General features: G+C 42.2%; 1 protein-coding gene across 2 annotated transcripts in view; it reads right to left on the reverse strand.

The window, feature by feature from the left end:
* Window positions 1-2,681: 2,681 nt before the first annotated feature.
* THBS4 (thrombospondin 4) overlaps window positions 2,682-24,791 on the reverse strand; it is a 45,112-nt gene continuing 23,002 nt past the window's right edge. For both annotated transcript variants that reach the window (XM_032744505.3, XM_012577692.5), the window contains exons 7-22: window positions 24,437-24,609; window positions 21,234-21,371; window positions 20,551-20,628; window positions 17,103-17,255; window positions 15,670-15,774; window positions 15,338-15,445; window positions 13,757-13,916; window positions 12,949-13,067; window positions 12,103-12,155; window positions 9,864-10,057; window positions 9,404-9,582; window positions 7,946-7,994; window positions 7,650-7,846; window positions 6,987-7,159; window positions 4,760-4,899; window positions 2,682-2,924 (exon numbers count right to left, since the gene is read on the reverse strand). In XM_032744505.3, coding sequence (XP_032600396.3) covers window positions 2,863-2,924; window positions 4,760-4,899; window positions 6,987-7,159; window positions 7,650-7,846; window positions 7,946-7,994; window positions 9,404-9,582; window positions 9,864-10,057; window positions 12,103-12,155; window positions 12,949-13,067; window positions 13,757-13,916; window positions 15,338-15,445; window positions 15,670-15,774; window positions 17,103-17,255; window positions 20,551-20,628; window positions 21,234-21,371; window positions 24,437-24,609 — 2,081 coding nt within the window. In that variant the 3' untranslated portion in view covers window positions 2,682-2,862. The remainder of the gene's footprint in view (window positions 2,925-4,759; window positions 4,900-6,986; window positions 7,160-7,649; window positions 7,847-7,945; window positions 7,995-9,403; window positions 9,583-9,863; window positions 10,058-12,102; window positions 12,156-12,948; window positions 13,068-13,756; window positions 13,917-15,337; window positions 15,446-15,669; window positions 15,775-17,102; window positions 17,256-20,550; window positions 20,629-21,233; window positions 21,372-24,436; window positions 24,610-24,791) is intronic.

The raw sequence follows: 24,791 nt of genomic DNA on the forward strand, positions 1-24,791 counted from the left end.
TCCTGGTGCGTGGGAGAGCTCTGGTGCACGGAGCTGGGAGGGTGTGTTTGGAGTAGGAGCAAGGCAGAGACAGGTTTCTGAGTGGTGCCCAAGGACTGACACAGTCAGTGCCTGTGCTCCATGGCCTCCTGCCAGCCTGCCCACCGCTGCCCTCACCCAGAGGTGCAGCATCCTGGCAGGATGTTCCTTCCTCGCGATTCTAACCAGATGGTCTTCAGGAAACAGAAGCACTTGAAGCACATGGCATTTGCCATGGTGTTTGCAGCACACAGGAAAGAGTTAACCTTTGTTGAGAGGGTAGATCTGATGTAGAAGCTGCCGGACTCTGAACTCCAAAGTAGTTACAGCTGCTGCTCCAGCTGAGTGCAGCCCTGCTGTGCAGGCACTGGGGTCAAGAGCGAGCTACGTGTTCAGTGTTAAAGATATGGGATTGCAGCATCGTCACTTGCCAGGGACCACAGATGGAGCTATGTATGCATTGCACAATAGTCCAGAAAGGGGTTCTGGTGCTAGAGAAGCTTGTTCTAACACTTCTAAACAGGGACTGCACAATCTCTGATGAGAATGTTAGAGGCAGGCTTCCCAAGCCCAGACTGTGATCTTCTTGGGACAAATGTTTGCTACAGCTGGATTACTCTTGAGTTTATGTGCTGCCCAGCAGTTGGTGTTAAGGTCCCAACAGCACCTTCTGAAATGAAAGTTCTGGCTGTCTGGCTTGTGACTTATCTGTGGCTGTCAGCACTGCAAGGTTTTCTGTCAGTGGAGGGTTAGGGGCTCACAGCTTCACAGCTACCTTTGGGAACAGCATGAGAGCCAGAGCCTGTATCTTACCTTCTAGCCTCCAGTGGTCATGGATTCGAAGAGAGCCTGGAAACAGGCAAGCTCCATGGTGGTAAGCCAGCTAAGAGGCAAAGGGCCAGGCTGCTCGCTCCCAGCCACTGTAGCAGGAGGGGACAGGGGGACTGAGCAGAGCTTTGGAGCCTGGCAGGGATTTGAAGGCCAAGTGCAGTCATGTTTTCTGATGGAGCTGGTGTGTGCTGCCCATGCTGCAGACAGGTCAGGGTGGGCCAGGCCTGTTGCCTCCGCTGGGAGGAAACCACTTGTGCAAAATGTGAGTGCTGAAAGCTGCACGTGCGCTGCAGTGGTGGTATGGGTGAGCATAGTGAATGCCTTCTGCCCAGGCTGTGCCCTCACCATTCAGAGAGGATTTCTGCCTGGAGAAGGGGCTGTTTCTGGTGAAGTGCAAATCTTTGATAAGGAAGATGTAATTTTTTTTTTACAGTGTGTATTTTCCTTCATAAATGAACAACACTGCAGTTACAGCGCATGCTCAGCTAGAAGAACATATTTTTTTGTCATCTATTAAGCATAATTTGATGATGCCCTCTCTGTTGCTCCAGAGTAATTAGCCTTTCAGTCCTCAGACATCTGGTGAGTGGTTTGGTTGATGCCAAGGGGAAAGGAGAACGGAAACTGAAGGACCTTTCATCAAGAATCACTGAACCAAAGGAATGCGTCGACATCGTGTTTTTTGTACTGGGACTCTGGGATCCTCATGGGACAGCTCCCAGGCCCACTCGACTTCCAGAAACTTCAGCAATGATGGAGGAGCCCATGGGGAAATTCTGCCAGTAGTCAAAGCCCCTAATGGCTTGTAATATCCTTAAGGGTGTTTTTACTGTACTGAGAAGTAATGTGTTTTTTTTGTTTGATGCTCTCACCTGATAATTTAACTCAGCATTGCCCCTGTATCCTTGTGCTGGAAAAGAGCTAGGACTATTCATTTTCCCATGGTTACTTCCGATTTTAAAACTCTCACTATATTCCTTCCCTTTGTATTTCTTCCTTCCCCCTCCCTCCAGACTGAAGTGCCATTTCCAACTGTCCTTTTTAAAGTCATTATCCTACAGTTATTTAAAAAATATATAGTTAAAGTAACTATCCTCTATTCAACAGTTCTTGGAGCTTGTCTTCCCTCCCTTCCTAAGCTCCATTTTGAAAGAGGATGTAGTAAAAATGCACACTGTATTAACACCTTTCTGCACTTTGAGAGTGCATTGTGATACAGTTCCTTTTGGCCTTCTGTTTTCAGTCCTAATGGTTATTTGCAAAGAATATTGCACTACCTGTGTTGAGACCTTGGCTCTGATGACAGGTCAAGGCCTGGCTCTGTGTATGTGAAAGGATTGCTTTATCTAGGTGATCGTGCATTTATTATCTCTGTAGTCTTTTTGTTTGTTTGTTTTAGTCACATGCAAGTCATAAAATGTGACTGCAATGCTCTGATGTCAGCTTTTTTATTTTTCCACATTGTGATAGTGACTCACAATTCTTGGGAGTGGGAGATCTAATACATTGCTTAAGAGGAGGTCTGCCAAGGGTAACAGTCTCCAAAGGCCTTAAAATATCCTAAAGGAGGTACAACCTATTCCTAGGAAGACTGGAAAGGCACTAAGTGGCTCGGCCAAACAGCTCTGAACCACTTTGTTACCAGATGCAATACCAGATTGTCTATAACACATTCAGCGTAGGTAAAATTCCACTTTCTTCCCTCCACTGATTAATACTGAATCCAAAAAAGTTAATACATTCAACCTTTCCTTGAGTGTGTTTTAAGCAAGCTGTCACCCCATTTACATGCTGCTCTCTAGATTTTAGGACAAATTTGAAAAGAAGCGAGGTCCAGGTATATTTAGTCTCCTTTTTATTTTCACTTTTTTACAAAAAAAAAAAAAAAAGTCTGACATAGTCACATCAATGAGAATAAAGCTGCAGTGTGCATTCTGACAACAAAAATCATATAAGTATTTAAAATATATGGTTTTACTGTTTGCAATAGCAATGTTAGTTTGCTTTTACTTTTTAAATATCCCCAACACCAAATTGCTGCGCTTGAAATTCTTGAAAGTCCTCTGGGATGGTGTCTGAAAACAGGAAAATACATAAAAGTTTAGTCTCTTCCAACAAAATTAAGCAGCACTTAAATTACCCACCTATTCTCTTTTTAGGTAACATGCTTCTCTTTTGTTTCCATATTAAGAATGAACGAGGAATGTTTCCAACACAAAGAGGCTAACGAGACAGTGAGTGCTACAGTGCCTGTCAATCTTCAAATTACGTATCTCTGAAGACTTTGTGGCTAGCAGTCTTAAGTTTTTATCAATAAACACTGATCAGAAAGACAAGACAGGTGTTTGTCCTGCTCTGCATGCCAGACACATTTGTAGCATCAGTATCTCTTATGTCTCATGTATCCTAATTCAGCTTCCATGTGATGGTTTCCCAGACCACAGGAAGGGACAAAAAGCATTAACCCCAGGACCAACAGCAACTGGCACAAAGACTGAGACTTGGACAAGGGAGCTGGAGATGGATCAATGCTGTAAGAGCAGCTACAGTTCTGTTTGAAGCATTATTTGCAGTCTGCCTTTGCCAGATCCCAAAACATTTTATCTGGAGAGCGACAGAGAAACCACAGAGTTAAAGCTGCAGCCAGCAATGGAGCCACAGCAACAAAGCTCAACTTCACTCTGATTATTTTCACCCTGATGCAGGAGAGGTAGCTCTGAACTCAAAAAAGGGACATGTGTATACACTTTTTTCTACATAGACACAGTATGTAGAAAAAGGGGGTAAGTCCTCTGCTTTTTCTTGAACACCTTTAAAAGGCCTGACTTTCAAGCCTTTTCTGCGTACTGGTGTAACTTCTCTGATATGAAAACAGAGATACTGTGGGACTTCAGAGTTCTTTTGAGTGGGTTTCATTGACTTTATGTAGCTTCTGCAGCAACCCCATGTGCCTGCTCACTGCCATGTAAGTGTGACTCAGTGGCAGCTTTGATACTCGCTTTCTGGGAAACTACAATATAGTTGAAAATACTTACCAAGTAATTTTTATTTGTAAGCACTACTGTCTAGAAGTTCCCTGTTTAACTGTGACCTCCTAAGTGTACTAAGTGTCCAAGCACCAGAGTCCATCAGCATAACATTCTACAGAGTGGCAATGTCCACTGCAGTCCTGGACTGGGCTTCTCGGATCAGAAAGCAGACAAGGAAACTATTCCAACTTGTCTGGTGGATTATTTTCCAAAGACTGGATATGGATGCTGCGAGGAAGAGGGGCAGCCCCTTCAGCCCCAATTCAAGTTACCTGAACTGTTGCTGGGACAGAAATACCCTGAAATGATCAGATACTGTGTGACTGATAAAAGTTTGAGTTAATTTGTATAGTGAATGATCAGGGCTAAGTTAAAAGGCTCTTGCCCTGAGAAAAGGCAACAGCATTCCTACATGTGAGAAAAGGCATCTTATGATCTTGTCCCCCACCACAGTGGGCCAGTCAGCAAGCACACAAGTGACAGTGATGCCCGATGCCTGAGCTCACTGCCTCTCTGCAGGTGTATTTTACCTTGTATTCAAAGCTCAAACTGTCTACATACACTATGGTATCAGTGTATTTGTTGTGTGTGTACAGCTCTCAGGTTTTATATAACATTCCTAAGTCTCTGATGACAGCTGTGCCCCTCAGATGGCACATTCTCTGTAGAAGAGTGACTGCTCTGGGAGGAGCAGCTGTGTTAGTTCCTGTCTCGCTGGGCTTCCGTGTGCTGCTGGCGTCAGGGGAGGTATTTCACAGCTGTGAATAATTTGTAAAAGAAGGGCAAAGGAAAGAATGCTAAATGGCTTAATGCAACAGCCTTACTACTGGTTCTTCATTGTCACTTGCTAGCTGTTAGCTAAAACAGCATAAGAACATTACCATTGCAGCGATATTTCAGGTTGGACCAAATAATGTTTTCCTGAGAGAAGCAGAAAACTCCAAGCCGTCCTCCACGCATCGTGGTGTCTATGGTTACACCAGAATCTGCCACTAGGTCAGAGCCTTCATAAAATCTTGCCCTTAATGAAAGCAAAACAGAAGCTCTATTAGGTCTTTTCTAAGGCTGCAACATTCCTGAAAGTAATGTTGTTATCCATGGAGACTATTCTTGGACATGCTGTCCCTCCCATCTAGCCCAGGGGAGAAAAAGCAGTTAATGTAGCTCCTGTATCGACTGGGAACTGGAGCAATGCTTCAAGAAGGGGGAGGATTTTTTGAGGGGTTTCTACATATCCTAAAAAAAGCTTTGGAATGTTTTTTTTTTCCCCTGTAGTCAGTCTAGCTGAGTGCTTTAGCTCTTGACATTTTCCACAGTCAATAGTGATAGGAGAACCAGACTAGATCAGTTGAAGAAGGCCAGATGGATATTGTCTTCCACGGTTTGAACGTTTTTTTTTTTTTCCTGTAATAGGAAGAGTGTCAACAAACCATTGGGATCTTAAACTTGTCTGTGACATTTATTTAAAAATGTGAATATGATAAATTCCAGGAACTGTTTTGCTGATCTAGCATCCTCTTGTTAGAAAACACATCAACAAATTCCCAAATAGCCCTGTGAAAGCTGCCCCCACCAGCTTCCCAGTGTGTGCTCTGTATTGAGGGCTTGAACAGGACCACACTGGAGCCAGCTGAGCTGTTTGCTGTAGCCCACATCAAGTCCTCAGCCTATGGGATACGGGGTAAATGACCTAGGGGATGATGAGCCTGGAGGGCCCTGTTGGATGGGGCATTTCTGCATGCAAGAAAAGAGCAAACAGGTGAAAGGAATTAAAGTTCCCTTGTCTTTTCATAATATAAAGAGAAAAGCCCAAATGCTGATATGTTTCTGATTTTATTTACTGATTTGCTGAGGCAGTTTAAAAGTATCTGTACAATGAATAGAATTTTTTGTCTTGCAAATTTCCATGGGAGAGGCTGGCTCAAGTGACTTCCTTGAAGGCTTGGAAGACCTTTGCTAGACACACACAGTGGCATCTGCCCTAACCAGACCACAGCAAGAGTAGACAGAGAGCTGACAGAGGCTCGCTTTAGGCCTGCCTGCCTTCAGTTTTAAAGGATTTTGTGACACAGACTGTCCTGCCTTTCCCAGTTACAGAGCATTACTTGGGCTGGTTGGAGAGACTGCAGCCATAAGAGATGTTTGCTCATGCAGCAGCTTCATTAACTTCTTGGTCTAAATATAAGTTGCTACCTGAGATCAGTTCACTACTGCCCTGTGGCTGGGGCAAAACAAGTGACAGTATAAAGGTACTTAATTCATTTTAGTGTAAAAGTCAATCATGCTCACTCCAGTTACTATTGAGGATGATGCTCTGCACTAGAAAAGTGGAATAATTACACCACCAAATTACTACATCTGAACTGCAGGGTGATGATTTTCTTGAAGAAAAGCTGGCTTACCCATATTTCTGTTCTAAGGCTGAAAGACCTGAGCCCATCATGCCAGGGCAGTTAGTTTTTTGCATTTTAACATCAGCCTTAATCTACAAGTATAATTCCTGCTGATTTGTTTGCTGGATGTTGCAGAGTAAAATGTTTCATATTGAATTCTGATTTTTTTCTATTATTAACTATTTTTTCCCCCCAAAAAAAACCCCAAAATAAGACATTACAAAGCTTTGACAAACTTTCTAACTATGTGCTGAATAATGTCAAATCTATCACAGGAGGACAATTACTTGGAAGTTAGAATCACAACATCTAAGTGGACAACTTTTATTCTGTTACCCTAGAATACGTAAATGAACTACCCCAATTCTAACAAAAATATTCTAAAATATCAAAATTAAGAAAATCTGAAATATATTGGTTTTCAGATCAGTGGCCAGCAGTAGCAGTGGCTAGTAGTAGGAAACAAGGTATTAAAGCCAGAAAAGAGCTCATCAGGGTAAGGCACAGTTAAAAGAGACAGATGGTCCATACAAAGAGGTTTAACTTGGAATTGTCTAGGAAAGAGCTGCAGGCTGAATTCCAAAAGTCTTATTTGTTATGAGGCTTCATCAGTACAAAGCCCAGACATAATAAAAATTCTCAGGGTATCATCTGAATCAGGTGTTGAGAAATTACAGTATCTGTTACTCCCCTTATCTATCTTTTCCTCTCTTACCTGATATAACCAATCTGAGGTCTGTGCTGCAAGAACCAGCGATAGGAGACTTTGTCTTTCCACCCTACATTTCGGGGGTCCTTCCACAGCAGCCTGACCTGATCATTGGTGTCCCCTGTGTGCCAGAGGGAGTTGCGGAGGTGCTCACCAGGACCTGTCTTGGATTTCACAGCCTGCAAAAATACAATTTTCCAACACTGACCACAAAGAAAAGTCACTTTCAGGAGCCAAGATTTTGTTTAGTGAGGAGCAGGTCTGCAGAAGCATCCTCTCTGCTACTAACAGGCCCCTAACTTCTGTTCTACAGCCGCAGCCACTGCCTGCATGGGCAAAGCGACCTGGACAAAGGAAAAAGAGACAGTCTGAGCAGTGAGGGTCAGAGCACAATCACTGAAAAGACTTAAATGCTCCAGCTGATCAGAAAGGCAAAATTACGTTCCTTAAAGCAGTGCTATAAAAAGGGCTGTGTGGCAGCTGCCTGACTTAACCATTTTGACAGCAGTTGCCAATAGAGAGCATCAGTCGGGCAGCACAGCTGACATGCAGTGCAGTGGCTGGGCTTATGCATGGCATGATGACCTGGCCCATGGCCAGCACATGGCCAGATGGCATAGCCAGGCTGCAGCGAGCACTGTGTCCTTAGCCAGGAGCCACCACCAGTACCTTTAGCTGAATGCCGGGCTCTGCAACAGCTCGGAAGGGAGTCGCTTGCCAGTATGTCTGTTCCGTCTGTTTCCACATTACTACGTAAAAGCTAGAGCTGTCTTGATAACCAAAAATAAAGCCAGCATAGTCGTCATCTGTCACTGTGTTCACATGAAAAGTGCCCTCAAAGTCAACGCCGTTAAAAGCCGTGTAACCTAAGGGTACACACAAGTTAAAAACAATTCTGCACAACACATCTCCAGATTCTCAGCGTTTTCTGCTGTGAAACTTAAATCTCAGAAGAGGCTACATACCAACAGCAAGGCCAGGATCACTGTTCATAGTCTGCACAATTTCCATCCCCTGTTAAGGGTAAATTCAGGGTGGTTAGCATCTGTGGCAAGCTGGATTGCCTAAATCTTTTCTGGTCTTCCTCTAGCACCTCCTTCATCCCTCTCCTCTGTTTGCTTACAGCATATCTGTGATGCTTGTAGTTCTGAACTAAAATCAGTGAGAACTATAATCAAACAGTAATTTTTGAGCTTCTTGCACAGCCCGAGTTGGGAATGATTTGTTTGCTTTCCTAGTGCAGAATTAATCATACTGGTATTTTGATACTTTTTTTCCCTAGCACAATACTCTGGAAATCTGAATCTGGCCAAAACTGGGGTGCAGGGGAAGAGGGTTGTAGGAGGAAGAGAGCTTTTCCTATGCTTAGCTCATACAGTTGGATCACAGAGTTCAGGATTGAACTGACTGCCAGGACTGTGTTAAGGAAGATGTGTACTCCCCATCTGGCTTGGCAGAGACTTTTTCAAGGGAAAAAACTGCACACTCCCTGTGACTCAGAACACATTAGCTGCCTGAAGGCTAAAATTTGTTAGTGTAAATAAGTTACTGGACTCCATCTAGGAGTGCTGGACTGCTGCCCAGTCCAGCACTCTGGGGTCCTAGCACAGGGACATGGACCTGTTGGAGCGAGTCCGGAGGAGGCCACAAAGATGATCAGAGGGATGGAACCCCTCTGCTATGAAGACAGGCTGAGAGAATTGGGGTTTTTCAGCCTGGGAAAGAGAAGGCTTTGGGATGACCTAATTGTGGCCTTCCAGTACTTGAAGGGAGCCTACCAGAAAAATAGAGAGGGATATTTTACCAAGAGCATGTAGTGACAGCACAAGGGGCAATGGATTCAAAGTAAGATCAAGTAGGTTTAGATTAAGTATGAGGGAAAAAAGTTTTACTGTTAGGTTTGTGAGGCACTGGAACAGGTTACCCAGAGACACTCCAAACCTGTAAGTGTTCAAGGCTGGCTGAAGCTCTCAGAAACCTGGTCTAGTGCTGTGTATCCCTGCTTTTGGCAGGTTGGGGTTGGAATGAGATGATCTTTGAGATCTCTTCCAACCCAAACGATTCTAAGATCCTATGAAATGCTGTTATTTAGCACATTGGACTTTTAAATTACAGGAAGGATTAATGAAACTTGTTTGTTACAGAAATACTTCAACAAGGTAACACATGTCTACCTTCTGGCAGCAGTGAAATCCACCAATAAGTTGGCCAGCATGTAGCTATTTTAGAGTTTTGGGAACATCAATTTTGATAGCTTGAAGGCTATCCTTCATTATTACTCCTGAAAAGATTCTACTAACCAACACCTACTTTTCATGTCGACCAGAGGTCCAGCAATTGCAGAGCTAATTTTATTGTGGTTTTCAAATGATCTTTCTCAGACAGGTAGGAAAGATCAAGTGACCAAGAAAACCCATTTTTACCTGGTTCAGAACCACCCAGTTGGGATCAATCTGCGCATCCCCCTCTGGGTCCAACACCACTGTCTGATAGGCCCTGAAGTCTGTCAAGGTGATCTCTGCATTCTCAGGGCACACATCAATCCGATCAATCACTGTGTCCTGGTCAAAATCAGACTCACAGACATCGCCAACTCCATCACCTGAATGTATCAGAGAAGGAAAGGAGATTTATGGTGCAGCAAGTAGTCACATCTGCCCCAGCCATGGGATGAGGGTGTCCAAGAAGCAGGCAGAGCATCAGCCCTGCAGGCTGTAGTGCCTGAGAAAATGCCTCTGTTTTGGCCAAAGGGCTCCTGAGTGCTGCTGTTGTTCCTGGGATGAGTGTATGCATTGGTAATGACAGGGTTGCATCCTGGTGTGCACAGCCTGGAGATGAATGTGGTGCCTGAGAATCAGAATGGCTCCTTAAGGCCGATCTTACCATTATCATCTTCCTGCCCCAGGTTGGGGACCAGCCTGCAGTTGTCAGGGCCCGGAGGCAAGAGGTCAGGAATGCCATCATTATCATCATCATCATCACACTCATCACCCAGCCCATCCTTATCTGTGTCCAGCTGGGAGCTGTTAATAACTGTAGGGCAATTGTCTGTGCTGTCCTGGTGCCCATCACCATCGCTGCAAGCACAGAAAGGAAAAAGAAATGGTATGCCAGTATCAGTTCCTGCCTCTGCACAGGGAACAGCACAGACACCTGAGGGGGAAACACGCCAGTGGCAGTCTGGAGCTGGAAGCAGACCAGTGGGCAACACATCCTGTTGTTGCTCAGGTGGCTGAACTGCAAGGAGAGCAGGAACAAAGAGACTCAGATAAGATAAGGTGGCAGGAAAGCAAAGGAGGCAGGAACTTAAAAAAAGCGTTCCAAGCCAGGAGTTAAAAAACTACTCGGGGAAAAGAAAAATAAGCCTTACATAGTGTGGGAAACATACTGGAGCCCAAGACCCCAGTCAACATCCACTTCTGAAGAGCATGTAAGGCACATCCAACAAGTGCAGTGTCACCAATCAAGAGGCACTCAGGAGACAACAAGAGCTGGACACCTTGTGTCCCTTCTCTTATGTGCACGTGTCTTGGTGCTCATGAACATGCAGGTGTGAGTGTGAATGAAGCTTTATGAGAGTCTCTACATGAGCACCTGAAATCAGACTTATTTAAAAACAAGCACTGTTCTCACCCTCCTGCATAGTAAGTTTTTTGTAGTGGACTTGGCACTGCTACATTAGTGCTTGGACTCAATGGTCTTGAAGGTGTTTTCCAAACTGAATGATTACCATCCTGCAGGGGGGCATACAGTAAGAAATAGAGGAGAAAGTCTGTAGCTCCTTCCCAGTCATGGCTGCATTAGCTGGTCACAGGGAAGAGCCACCAAGCACATGGACACATTCTACAGAAGAGGTTCAAGAAGTTATGGCGTGGCTACATAACTTCTTCATCCCAACTGTTAATTGCATCCCTGAAAAAAAACTGCTTGAAGTATGGTATATTTTGTACACCCACCAAAACCAAATTACTTTCTAGCAATTAGCAGGCATGTTTTCCCTCAGTGCTGTCTTATTGGTGCAGGTGAAGCAGAAATGACCTGCAGCCAAATTAAAGTCATGCTATGGCTTATAGGTAGGAATATTCCCAAGTACCTCTCCCTGCTTAAGAAATGTGCTTTAATTTTAGGTCAGAGTAATCAATGTTTGCCCAATATTGAGATAAAGTGCAGTAAGCACCATATGTGTATCTACTCAAGTTATGCATGCTTCACACAGGAAATGCTTCACACACATTAGTGAATTTTGTTGGAGGGGGCAGGGGGAATACCTTTTTTAAAACAAGAAAAAGAACAAAGACATATTAACTTAAGAGTAAAATGCAGATGGCCTTGGCAGCTACTGGCCCAAGATAGGGAATAATCCCTGCAGAGACATATTAGTAGGATCCCTGCAGGTCCCTTTGCAGAGGGAGCACCCACCAATGGCCCTGGGGTGAAACCCTGCAGCTGTCTGTGGCTGATGAAAGACTGTGACAGCACAGGATTTATCATTTCCCTTGCCTCTTGCTGTAAGTGAGGTGCACATGGGAGAACCTGCCATCCCTTAAGCTGGTTATGCAGAAGCTGCTTCCAGACAAGTGATGCAATTTGTCATGGAACTTGCTCCTGTGAATGCCCAAGGCATATGAAAGCCATAGACAGAGGATCCTTGCCAGTCTTGGTGTGCTAAAGCAAAGGGGTTGCTCTGCAAGTGTTATACACTAGATAACAAAATTTTGTTTCTGCAAAGAACACTAGATTCTTAATGAAATATATAGAGCCCTTAACTGTGAAATTTCTGCTAAGAAAGCAGAGAAATGAAAGAGGAATGAAAAATAAAGCAAAAAAGGAAAGACATTTTCTCACTAAGAAGCTCTGAGCAGTGCTCTGGGTTTTACAGCCAGAGAGCTGCTTGAGTGTCACTTCCACAGGAACTCAGTGGAAGCCTGTGTGAATGGCTATAAGGGTGAAGGCACCGTAGGTGTACTACCAGAGGGAAGTGAACAAACAAGGCTAATAAATCCTAACACTGTTCTTGAAATAACAACTCTCAGGAATTAAATCCAGGCTAGCCTGAGTGATTACAGCTCTCCAGGAATCAGCAGCATGCTTCAGCTCAGGATGAGCCTCTCTCACAGCATACCTGTCCTGATTGGTATCACAGGAATCTCCAACCAGGTCATTGTCGACATCTGACTGCAAAAGGGAACAGAGAAAGTTCCACTATCAGCTGTCAAGAGCATCTATTTGCAGGATTAAATCAAAACACAACTAAATCAAATACAACTAAAATAAAAGTATGAAGAGACCTTAGTTTTACAGAATATATTTTCTCTTTTGCATCATCCGTCTAACCAAGAATTCAGTTTTATTAAAGAAAAAAGATAGTGAATAAACACAGTTAAACTTAATTGAAGAGTTCAAGCAAGATTCCTCTGCTACTGAAAATAAGTATTTCTCATTTCTAGCCAAGGTTTATTTTTTAAGCATCTTTAAAAATCTATTGTGTTTCTCTATAGTTTCCAACATTTTTCATTAGACACAGGTGAAATCAGAATTCCAACACATGAAAAGTTACAATGACTTCTCACCTAGCAGCACTGAAAGTTTTGGTAAATAAAGACACCAGGATTTTTGTCCTGATTAAAGAAATACCAAGCACAACTAAATCACACCCCTGTGTGGAGTTTGGCATTGAACTCTGTGGGACTGGAGCCTATTTCAGAGTATGAGAGTAGAAGATACATGCTGGGCAGAGGTCCCAACAACATCCCAAATGGTGAGAGTATAACTGGTGGCTCCCCCTTCTCACATCAGGAGAGTCAGCGAGCCTGTAAAATTCTCCTGAATATTATATTATCCAGGAAATACACTTTATTATTAAAATATAAACACTATGGCTGCATGGGTTGCTTCATTCTCTTGCACCTTTTTAGGCTCAGCAGTCCCTATCCCTAAACAAGAATAGTTTTTCCTTCTGTCTGCTAACCTGGTTTGGGTTGCTGATTGTAGGGCAGCTGTCACAGGCATCACCAACACCGTCATTATCTGTGTCCTCCTGGTCTTCATTGGGGATCCTCTGACAATTATCCAAAAGGTTCTTAATACCTAAAGTGGATTGTGTGTTAAAGACAATTCCCATATTTGTCCACACTGGGCAATATAAGCATTAAAACAGTAAAGACACTATTCCTTTTAACAGCTACTGAATCCTGCAATGAAATTATAAGCCTACACAGTAAATCTTTGTTACGTGTGTATTGCTCATTTAATAGTAGTTAGGAACATCTTGCTAAAGCACAGCTGTTCATTCCATCACACTCTTTAATGACACACAATTAATTCTATCCTGCTCCTGTATCACAATTTACAGGACGGGATATTTCATTTTTTTAATTGCATTTGAAGGGGTGTGATTTTTTCACTTCTTGAAATCCACCCACAGCAATGAAAATAATATGTTATGTAGCTCTGGGCATAGTATAGTGGAGCACTGGAAACTCTCCTTCCAGTGACTGGCAGCAGCTGGATGCCCTGGAACATTTGCATCTTTAAAGAAATGCTGAATGATCAACAACCTTAACTTCTACATGAAACATGGCTTGGTTTCTCTGTTACAGTGTACAGTGCTTCCAATGCAACCTAAGATATGTATTAACTAAATTAAAAGGATGAAAACCACAAGTTTCATAAAGAAAGACTATGTGTTACAGCTGGTGACATGAAATCTCCTAACATGCAGCACACTGCGAAAACCTGAATGACATCAGAGAAGCTCAAAGTGAAAGATCACCAACCATCTCCATCCATGTCATCATCACATGCATCTCCTTTCCCATCACCATCTGTGTCCCTCTGGTCATTATTCAGGACATTACGGCAGTTGTCACAAGCATCTCCAAAGATATCTTGGTCACTGTTTCTCTGGTTAACATTAGGAACCAAGACACAGTTATCCTGCAAGAGAGACGGAATCAGACATCAGTCAGGCCATGAATCTTTAATTTCTATATAAAACTCTTGTATTTATTTCTAATTAAAAAAAAAAAAAAAGCGTGAGCAGTTTTGACATTTTATGTCAATATTAGCTCTGGATCAGATTTTACTGGCACCCTCAAAGCTCTGCTTTGAACCACACTGTGGGAACCCTAATCACAAGCATCCAGCACCGTAAGGCTTTACTTATAACCTCGATTTCTGATTCTCATTTTCCATGGGTGCATGGTGAGGAACCTGTTTTGGTACCCAAGCTTTCTCACGTGGTCCTTATCAAAAGCTGCAGTTCAGAGACTCTGACAAGGTTTGCAGATGCTCTCAGTGACAGGCCATTGCCCCCTTCTGGTACAGACTAGCTGGAAACTGGGGAAAGAACTTTATGCAAAAAGGTACCATTTTTTGTTTGGTTTTGGTGGGTTTGTTTGTTTCAAACAAGCTGCTATTGACTTTCAAAGTCCACCAGGAGGTATACAGAGAAAATTTTATTTCAAAGTGGTATAAAATTTCTATAGCTACTCAGCATACCCATGATCTCCTCCTATTGTACATAGAGAAGAACAATAGAAATAATATAAAAGTTACTTGAAGGTGCTGAATCTGCAAATAAATTTTAAATTGTAGGAAGATTTAAGTTTTTAATTTTAGAACATTAATAAAACTAATTGATTTAAGCTAGCATAATTTAGCGTGGAAGTCTATGGCAAAACAGTCTGAGACAGACCCTCTGTGACTGCTAGTCTGCCCAGACTCCAGGTGGACACTTGTACTCTGGATAACATATTCTTATGCCTTGGAAGCACATTAGGCAGTATCAGTCAATGATCTTAATATGGAACAACAGCTGGCTTGTAAGAATACAGGGTGAAAACAAAACAGTTCTTCCAATCTGAATGTATCCTCTAATATATTCTGCTGTGTGTACCCCCATGGAAGCCTCTTCTGCTTTGCAGACACAATCCAAAGCTTTTTCAAGTTATTGGCAAGACACACATTCATTTATGTGGGTTTTGGATCCCTGATGAAATATGTTGTCAGGTCAACCTGCTCCTTAAATAGAAAGATATTAATGCAAGTAATACTCCTGAAGGTCATGCTGTGGGAAAGTGTGACAGAAGGACACAAGCTCTGTACAAAAATCTTTAGAATTAAATGATAAAAGGGATATAAAGGAACAAAGGATTTAAGGCTGTGTGGTTTAAGTCTTGTAAGAATGAGTATTACATGAAAGTAAAAGGCAGAATTTAAGGGGCCACTGACAATGATGGGTATGTAACAATCTCTGGCAAACAGTAATGAGTCAGATTTCAGAATCACTTCCCATTGCAGCAGTGGGAAATCCTTCTGTTGGCACAGACCCCTGCATCCTGATCTACACACAGCACCTGCTCATTGGGAATGCCATCTCCATCTGCATCGTCATCACAGGCATCTCCGATCCCATCACCATCAGCATCTTCTTGTCCAGAGTTTGGAACAAATCTGCAATTGTCCTAGACAGAAAAGCAGACAAGTCTGATGTCCTATAGGTAAACTGGAAGCCTTAATAATTCAAATTACTTTTTTCTATTATTAACTAATTGAAAATTAATCATCAAATTAAACAGAATTCAATCACCTGAAAAAAGGATGAATACATTGAATCGTATTTCTTACAGTTTTCCTCTTTATTCTTTCATGCTTTGAATTATTATAGAATTAGGAAAGCATTTCTTACCTTTCTGCAGTTTTCAGCAGAGCATGACAGTTCTTCATTAGGGTAGCCATCAATGTCAACATCTTTTCCACAAATATAACCATCACCAGCCCAGCCAATGCCACACTATCAATAAAACATCATGGTAGTACTATCAAAAGGTTAATGAGTTACTGTAGAAATATTCAAGAAGACTCACACCAGTCTTGAAAACAGCAGCATATGGAAGTCATGACCAGATACTGAAGTACAATGAGATACAGAGAGCTTGAAACAAAAATTTTCTTTCCACATTGAGAGATTCTGCAGTGTATCCAGACATTAGAGCTAGAAAGAGCTACAACTTGATGTCAGCTGGAATGTGTGCCTGCCACACCTAATGATTTCAGTGGGAGCTATAGATTTCTTATAGACACTGGCCAGGAACTAATCTTGGCTCCTCACTGGCGGGTTGAATAAAAGGAAAGAGCAACTAGGTAGAGTATGCACCTAGCATCTTGTCAAGGGGCACATGGTTAGATGGGATAACTGTGTTTTGTTCAGTATCTCAAGAACACATTTGCAACTAGAGAAACTTTTAAGAGAAAACTGTGTTAGCGATTAGAAGTTTGCATCGGCAAAATAAATGCATCTGCACACAAGTTTCTCCTAGCTAATTAAATTATTACTGTTTCAAACCAACACATCATTTGTGTCGAAGACGTACGCAAAGAACTGCATGTCAAAATCTGGCCTTCCCTTAAAACCAGGACTTGCCTACTACAAGTATCTAGTCATCTTCCCATTACAGCATGGACTTAAAATATCCTAGATTATTTATCTTTGAAACAGATGTACTTAAAAATGAGACCAAAGCAAGTGCCAGCAAAAGCATGCACTGTATCCAAATTTAGGACACAGGATTAGTCTCTTGCTTTATGTTGCAAGATGGAAAAACTAAGTAATATACCTCAGTATACTCTTACAATGGAAGTTCATATGCTACTTGTGCTCCTCTGCTCGCATAGCTGGTCAGCCCCATACAACCTCCCCGTGCCTGGAATCTGTCATCTCACTTTAAAAAACAGTCTCCATCAGCCAGCAAATACAGGCACCTTGGCTATGCAGGGAGGATCCTTACTCACAGCTGAGCACCAGGAGAGGAATTTGTCCTTGTGATGTCTTCTGTAGAGTGACACTTGACAGTCTTTTCTAAGGAGACTACAGAAAGTCTACAAAAGTGAATCCTAAAGATCTAATTACACAGACACAGTGAATATGATACATTAATATGGCTGCTTTACAGACATGTGGCAAGAACAAAACAATTGCAAGCCAGTTTTCACAGCTAGTCTTGGCCAGTCTGCCACAATTGGTAAAACATCCAACTGTATAAAATGACCACAAAGCCTTTCTCATTTCCAGCCCAAAATGGCTAGACTTCACTATAAAAATGCACAACTTAATGAACTCACAGTACATGTCACCTCTCCTCTCTTCTCCTCAATACATCGGGCATGGATGCTGCATGGATTGAGGGCTTGATTCCTACAGCTCCGTTCAGCCTGGCATCCCCTGGTTTGGTCTCCTGTATATCCTGGTTTGCAATGGCCACACTGGTAAGACCCCTGTAAGAACAAGAAGTCACCAGCCAGGCTTTTAATGGTACATTTTTGCTTTTTAGAGCATGCACAAGAGCAAGATTCAAGTCATACTGTTTATGCTGTGCAAGTGTACTTTTTCATCCACTGAGGCCTCTTGTACTGTGAACAAACTTTATTTTCTACAGGAAAATTATATCTGGCTCCCAGAGTGCATGGTGGAAAACAGACTCAACTCTTGTCTGTTTAGACCAGTGTTTTGTTAAGCCAGAGAAAAGTCACATAGCAGCAAAAGCTTCTACATGATGCCTTGTCCTTGCCAGTACCACCCTGCACTGCTTCCAGGTGGCTGAAACTTTGTGCAAACTCAAAGCAGCAGCTGATTAATCAGGATGATCTTATGATCATATTTCACTGGATGATCTTATTTCACTGTAAAGCACACCTATCAGTTTATCTAAAGGCAGCTAGGCACAAATTTTAATCAAAGAGAGATAAGAAAGTTCATCGTGTCTTTGTCCCATTTTATTTTTAAGCTAAAATGTTTTTAAGCCAATTTGATCCAAATCCTCTTTTTCAGAAAAGAATTCTTTATCTGAAGACATAGCCATCCTCATTTACATGGCAATAAGAACATCCATGTAAGTTTTTGTTATGGTTTACCATGACACCTGCATATGTATTTCTTATGTATTACTCTCTTGTGTAAACAAGCACAAAAGAGCTAAGCCAAGGAATCTCATTATGTGCTGGACTAATCACTATATGAGATATAAATAGATAAATAGTAATAAGGTGAGATCTTCTTTAGGCATGCAATGTGGCTTTTGTCTCTGTCTCACGTTCTTGTAGACCTGTAACTTAAGACATAAAAGTCAATTGAGAACAATCTTTTTATCTTAGGGAGAATAATTATTTTTTGACATGTCAAGGGACAGAAATGGGCAGATCTCGGACAAACATGTGCATCCAACCATTGGTAAAACTGAGGTGCTTCATAGAACTTCAGTCTTCGTGCACAAAGTCTGTTGGAAGAGCCGTCAGGACTGTTGTAAGTCCACTATCACAGAGAAATCTACTTACTGCTCAGACTGGCATTATTTTTTATCCCTATTCCTAACTTTGTTACAAATTTTAACTCTGTTCTGTCTGCATACTTTGAGGATGAATATGAAAACAAACAGATGACTGAAGAGTAAAATAATCCCTGGGTGATGCAAATGGTATGACTTATTTAAAACACACCAGCCTGTACATTTTATCCTAATGGACACCCGGGTAGTATATCCTGGAGTCTGCTGAATTTGCTTGGTATATATCCTATATCAAGCTCTGGTATGCATGAAAATAGCCTCTTAGGCAGCATTTCCAGACCAGACTGTTTCTGAAGGGATACAGGACTAGAAACCCCACACTGCTCTGTTTGGACAGATGGCAGGACACTTGGTGCCTGCCCTCTGCAGACAGGGCCCGATGGCTTCCCAAAGAAGCTGCATGTCTAGTCATGCAGCAAGATACAAAATGTGACAGCAAATCTTCTAGATATTAAAAAAAGATATAAACATACTGAACAGTGAAAGCAGCCCTAAGAGAACAAGCTTATTCTCAATGAGAGCTAACATTGAACACAAATGGTAGCCTCAACAATACCTTTCTGCAGAAAGGACCACCTTTACACATGAAGGATACTTTTAACCTTTTTCCTGTTATGAAGAAACCCTGTGGCATGTCCAGGACAAGGGGATCAGGTCCTAGCAGGACAGATTTATGAAAGGTGGGTCCTGCTTGTTCTGTAACCTGCTCAGTGGATGAGCCTCTGACAGCATTTCCCACAGCAATCCCCCGGGGAGTCTGGCAGCTGATAGCGTGGGCAGGTGCACTGTTCACTGGGTGAAAAAGTGTCTGGATGGCTGGGCCCAGAAAGCAGTACTGAATGAAGTGACATCCAGCTGTTCAGTCCAGTTCAGTGCTCATCCAGGTCTTCAGTCACCAGTGCTGCTCCCCAAGGCAGCTCCACAGGCTGGGGCACAGTGGCTGCAAAGCTGCCCAGTAGAAAAGGCCCTCGGGGTGCTGGTGACAGTGGCTGGAATGAGCCAGGGTGTGCCCAGGTGGCCAAGAAGGCCAATGGCATCCTGGCCTGGATCAGCAATGGTGTGGCCAGCAGGACTAGGGCAGGGATTGTCCCCCTACACTGGGCACTGGTGAGGCCACACCTCGAGTGCTGTGTTTAGTATTAGGCTCTTCCCTACAAGAAAGACACTGAGGTGCTGGAGTGAGTCCAGAGAAGGGCGGTGGAGGTGAAGGGTCTGGAGGACAAGTCCAGTGAGGAGTGGCCAAGGGAGCTGGGGGTGTTTAGCCTGAAGAAAAGGAGCCTCAGGGGGGACCTTATCACTCTACAAGTACCAGAAAGGTTGCTATAGATGGGTGGGGTTCAGTTTTTTCTCCCAGGTAAGAAGTGATAGGACAAGAAGAAACGGCCTCAGATCCTCAGGCCCTCTTAGGTCAGGAGAGATTAAGATTGAATACTAGCAAGAAATTGTTTACACGAAGAATTGTCAAGCATTGAAACAGGCTGCCCAGGGAAGTGGTGGACTCACTATTCTTGAAAGTGTTCAAAATAGGTGTGGATGCGGCACTTGGCAAAAGAGCGTAGTGGCAGGATTGTCAGTGCTGTGTTAAGAGCTGGACTTGGCCTTCAGGATCTTTCCTATTATAAATGATTCTACGATCATGTGATTCTATGCCCAGCTTGCTTCATAGCATTAAAGTGGTTGTATGCCCTTCTTATCGGATCCTAACATTTTTCAAACCATTTTTACTTCTCCTGTGCTTGCTCTCCTGCATTTAATATATATGGGCATTAACAGTCTTGTACCAATTGCAGCTCTTTGTTTCCATTTATTTAGAGGGATAGCTGTTACTCTATGCATAACTCCTATAAAGAAGGCAACAAGCAGGGAACAGCTTGTTTCCACAGTTCTCAGGGAGGCAGGAAGTAAGGGAAGCAAAGGTTTAATCTTTCAAAGGAGGCTTCTTGCAATAACATACCCATAAACACACATCACTTGATGGTATGGAGAGAAGAGCTCCTGCTCTTCAGTGAAAGTGATAAGGATACAATTCAGATGAATGTGGTCATGACAAATCAACTATTAATTTTTTTATTATTAGCTAGGAAAAGAGAAAAACCTTCTTTGATTTACAAGAAGAAAAATAATTGTATTATTAATTGCTTTTTCATCAGACCCATAAATCCAATCCTAGCCTAATGGAATTTTAAAACAACTGATTTTTTTAAAGGCATAAATGAAAAGACGCTTACCAAAGTGTTTATGCAATGGGAGTTCGGAACACAGAGTCCAAGTCCTCCATTCTGACATTCATCAATATCTAAGCAGACCTAGCAATAAACCATATCCAGAAATAATAAAATTAAAGTAAATTTATTAAGACCAAAGACTGAAGAAACACCAAAGTATAATCAACAGTTTAAGACTAGAAAAGAGATGCAGCCTCTCCTGAAACTGCTCTCAGAATGTCACAAATATATCAATAGGCTAACTTTCCGAACCCTAAAGAAACAGAAAATTTCAGCTTTAGGATGTGCTCTGGTTTTATGTAAACAGAAGAGTTTACACAAAACTGTGTTCCCATTCTAGAGTGTTTACAGAAATATGCAAAAATATTACAGCAAAATGGGCCTTTTTAATAATTTTCTTTCTACTTCACAGCCAGTACACAGAACTCCCTGAAGTTGATCAGAGATACTTACAAAGATGACATTTTTTCTTGTCCCTATGCCAGTCAAGAGTATTACATTGTTAATACTCCCATTAAAGCTATGCAAACACAATTCAGATCTCTAACTGAAACACTCTGAGCTCTGCCTAACAGAATGAGGCAATTATGGAACAACTGAAAAATAAATACCGTTCAATACAGATGCACTGCTAATATAAAAGCAGCACCTTGCAAGGAATTTGTCATGGAGGTGCTGTCACTCACCTGCTTATTGTTCTTGGCATAGCTGAGTCCTATCCCTTGCACAGCTTGTCCCGTATATCCTGGAGGACAGGTCTCACATCGGAAACCTGGAGCAGTGTTCACACATCGCACACCAGGGAAGCAAGGGTTGTAACGACACTACAGAGAAAAAACAAACCAAGCACGTGTTTGTACTTCAGTAACATCCAGACTCCTGTGTGTACAGACCTCTCACCAAAGGCCATGCTACATTAAACACCTGTACATCCTCTGCTCAGAGAGGGTTTAGAGAAGAAACGGTCTCTGCAGGTATTTCCGACCTCAGCAGGTCTTCAGCTATCTCTGTCATTTAAATAACATTTGCAACCTTTCATTACAGCCTGTAGTTGATATCTGAAACTTTCATCCTGAATCCTTCCGTGAGTTGGGAAGATTCAGGTCCCTTGGAGGCTGAAGAGTCCAGACCACAGTATCAGGAAAGCCACATAACTCCAAGCCTCCAAACACCCCTTCTAATGTGTTTTGTACACACAGAAGTGGCAGTAGCATTTTCCTTCATTTATATTTGGACAAATCTCAGCCAGTAGGAATCCAAACATAAGCCAGATAAGCAGGGATGTGTCAGTGGCATCCACACATTTCCAGACCAGAGGCCCACAAACAATCCTTGGAACTTCTCCCAAAATATCACATGCCCACAAAATCACCCTTGGCCTGAAGGCACCATTCACTTTATTGCTTTATGCAGTTTTACAAAACAGCTGTGACCGATTTCACTGGTCTTGTGGGTGCCAGTTTGGGAAATACATCCCACATTGCTGCCTTTCCAACATCAACACTAGCTGCTTGGTAATAAGAGTTTATAAGTGTACCATAAACATCAACACACCATCCTGCTGCACAGGACTCAAAGACAACAATAAATGAGAAACATGAGAAATGAATACTAAAGAGTTTTTAAAAATGCCAAAAAAGGAAAAAAATCCTCCTTGCATCACTAACTGAAAAACTTAGGCAAGACAAAGGGAGAACAAACCAGACAATATCCACCTACAAGAGACCTACAACTTGTAACCAAACACACACACAGAAGCAAATGTTTAATATCATAGTGTGTTTGACAGAAAGGTTTGTTAATAGTACGTCAGTCAGTGATATATGGAAAACGTCAAACCTAGGACAGACATTTTGTGCCTCCTTATTTTGCTGTGGATTCCTTATTGTAGGCAGCAGAGGGCACCCAAATTACACAGCACACAGAGCAGAGCTGCAGATCCCAAGATAATGGGCACCAGCATACCAAAGCAATGTCTTCAAACTGGTAATCAATTAGGGAGGGTACTGCAGAGATGCTGACAACCTCAGGAAAGATGATGGCAGCTCTTAGGGATGTTCCACATTTGTCTTTACCAGAATTTGTACAATACTTTATTTTTAAATGCCTATTATCAGGAAATACAGAAATAGTTCGTTCATAAAAGGCTTTAAATAAATTAAAAAAAAAAAAACAACCCGACCAAAAAAAACTTTCCTGCACGTCAGCTAACTCAGGAAAAAAAGTAATATGATACATTTCTCTCATTAGACAATTCAAAATTATTGCCATTTATTGCTTCTTAATTTCTCCACATGCAACTCTCAAGTAAAAATCCAGCTGATTAAGTAGGTATTTCCTGGCAAACAAAACTGCTCCTGACAAGGTGCACTTCCACATAAAGACCTCATAATAAGCAAGATTTTATAACACAATTTTGGCAAAAATTCCTTGCTGTTTCTAATGTGAAAGCAGGTCGTCTGTCATGTGGAATGGTGGCAGGAAGATGAACGTACATGAATCCCCGGTGATTAGAGCCTGACTGCTAACAGACAACCACTTTAACATCAAGCCATCATAAACCATTCTCTTGTTTCTTTATCCACCACTGCTGTAATGGGTAGAGTTGCTCCGACCCTGGAAATGGCAGGGAGGAGATTATTGCCATGCTTTGCCTCAGTCTGAAAATAGCTCAGGAGGTGAAACCCACCCATACTGGCAGGCTCCACCTAGGCTGGCTTGAACCTCACACCATGGCTGTCTGTAGCATGAAACATGTACCACAGCTGTCTTGGATCCATCACGTCCATTCACATTTCAGAGCTCCACTTCCATTTTTTGTGCCTTCTGTTGCAGCAGGCATAGTTCATAGCATGTAAGGCAAAACAAGAGACATTGCCAATGTTGCAGGAAATTGCCACACTCAACTCACTTTCTCTCCCCAGTGCTTTTTGCAGACAGGTGTGAGGCACATCAAATCCTCTCCTGATGGTCTACAGGAGGGAGTAAATCAAAAGAGCAGTCAAAGCACATTTCTTGTTGGCTAGGAAGAGGAAATAGGGAATTGCTTTTGCTGTTTTACATTATTAAACAGGTACACTGGTACTAATGTGGTAGTAACTATCCACAGGCACAGTTTATGATCTAGTTCTGCTGGTTTCTTGGTCTACCACATCCAGGTAGTTTTTCACAAAAAAGACTAAAGAGTAATGGTGAAAGCCATCCCACAGAAAAAATGCAATGAACATGTAAGTGGTTGTGTCGTTTCTGTTCCGAGTGTCACATTCCAATTAACATAGGTTTTCTTTAATCATTTAAGATACTGTAGATTTATTAATTCAGTCCTCAATCCAAGCAAGCTCTGAATTTCTAACATATAGCAAAAAAAAGAGTAGATTTAAGTCAACATTACTAGATTTCAACACAAAGACAAAGAAGCAAAAGGAACAATGACAATGACTGTTTATTTTCTTTCATAGACTTCTAAGGTAAGGATGCAAACATGACTCAGGTTTGGGTTGAAGCAAAGACTTTGGTCTCCAAGGCTGGTTCAGGAGCCTAACAATTTAAAGAAACAAAGTCCATATTAAAAAAAAGTGCTTCTGCAGCCTATAACAGAAGCTACAGCATCTTCTTGTGGAATAGAAATAGTGATTTGGATTTTTTCCAAACATTAAGCTCCTTTAAGTGACTTCTCAACTCAACAGAGTGGTTCAAGTTTTCACATACATAACTTCCATAAAGTTGAAGAAACAGCAAAACAGGGATATAAAATCAAATCAGAATTAATTGGTATTCACTATGCAAGCAGCCAGAAAATGCTAAAGACAAAGTAATTAGCAACCCATTGATATGTATGAAACAGTTGCTTTTTAGCTTTTTTTTAATTCAGTGAAAGTAACTATTTTACCTCATCAATATCTGAGCATGTAACTCCATTTCCCGTGAGTCCTTCCGGGCAGGGCCCACACTGAAATCCCTCTGCTGTCTCCATGCACCTCACTCCCCTGAAGCAGGAATTAACTTCACATTTCGGTTTAGTGCGCCTAGGAAGCTGAGTTGGAAAACTCACAGTGCCTAAACCTTCAATGCAGAAAGAACAATAGTTTCAATGGTTGAAAGAAATGTTCATCATGGCTCTCAATTGGCAGGCATTCTGAAGAAATTCCCAAGACAGTTCATGTCCCTGCACTGTGCTGCTACCAGCAGCTGTGCTGTGGCTGAAAGGCTCCATGCTGGGAATGGCTCAGGAACTTACTTGTCCC

Source organism: Taeniopygia guttata, chromosome Z (assembly GCF_048771995.1).
Source record: "Taeniopygia guttata chromosome Z, bTaeGut7.mat, whole genome shotgun sequence".
In the NCBI taxonomy this organism is placed as follows: domain Eukaryota; kingdom Metazoa; phylum Chordata; class Aves; order Passeriformes; family Estrildidae; genus Taeniopygia; species Taeniopygia guttata.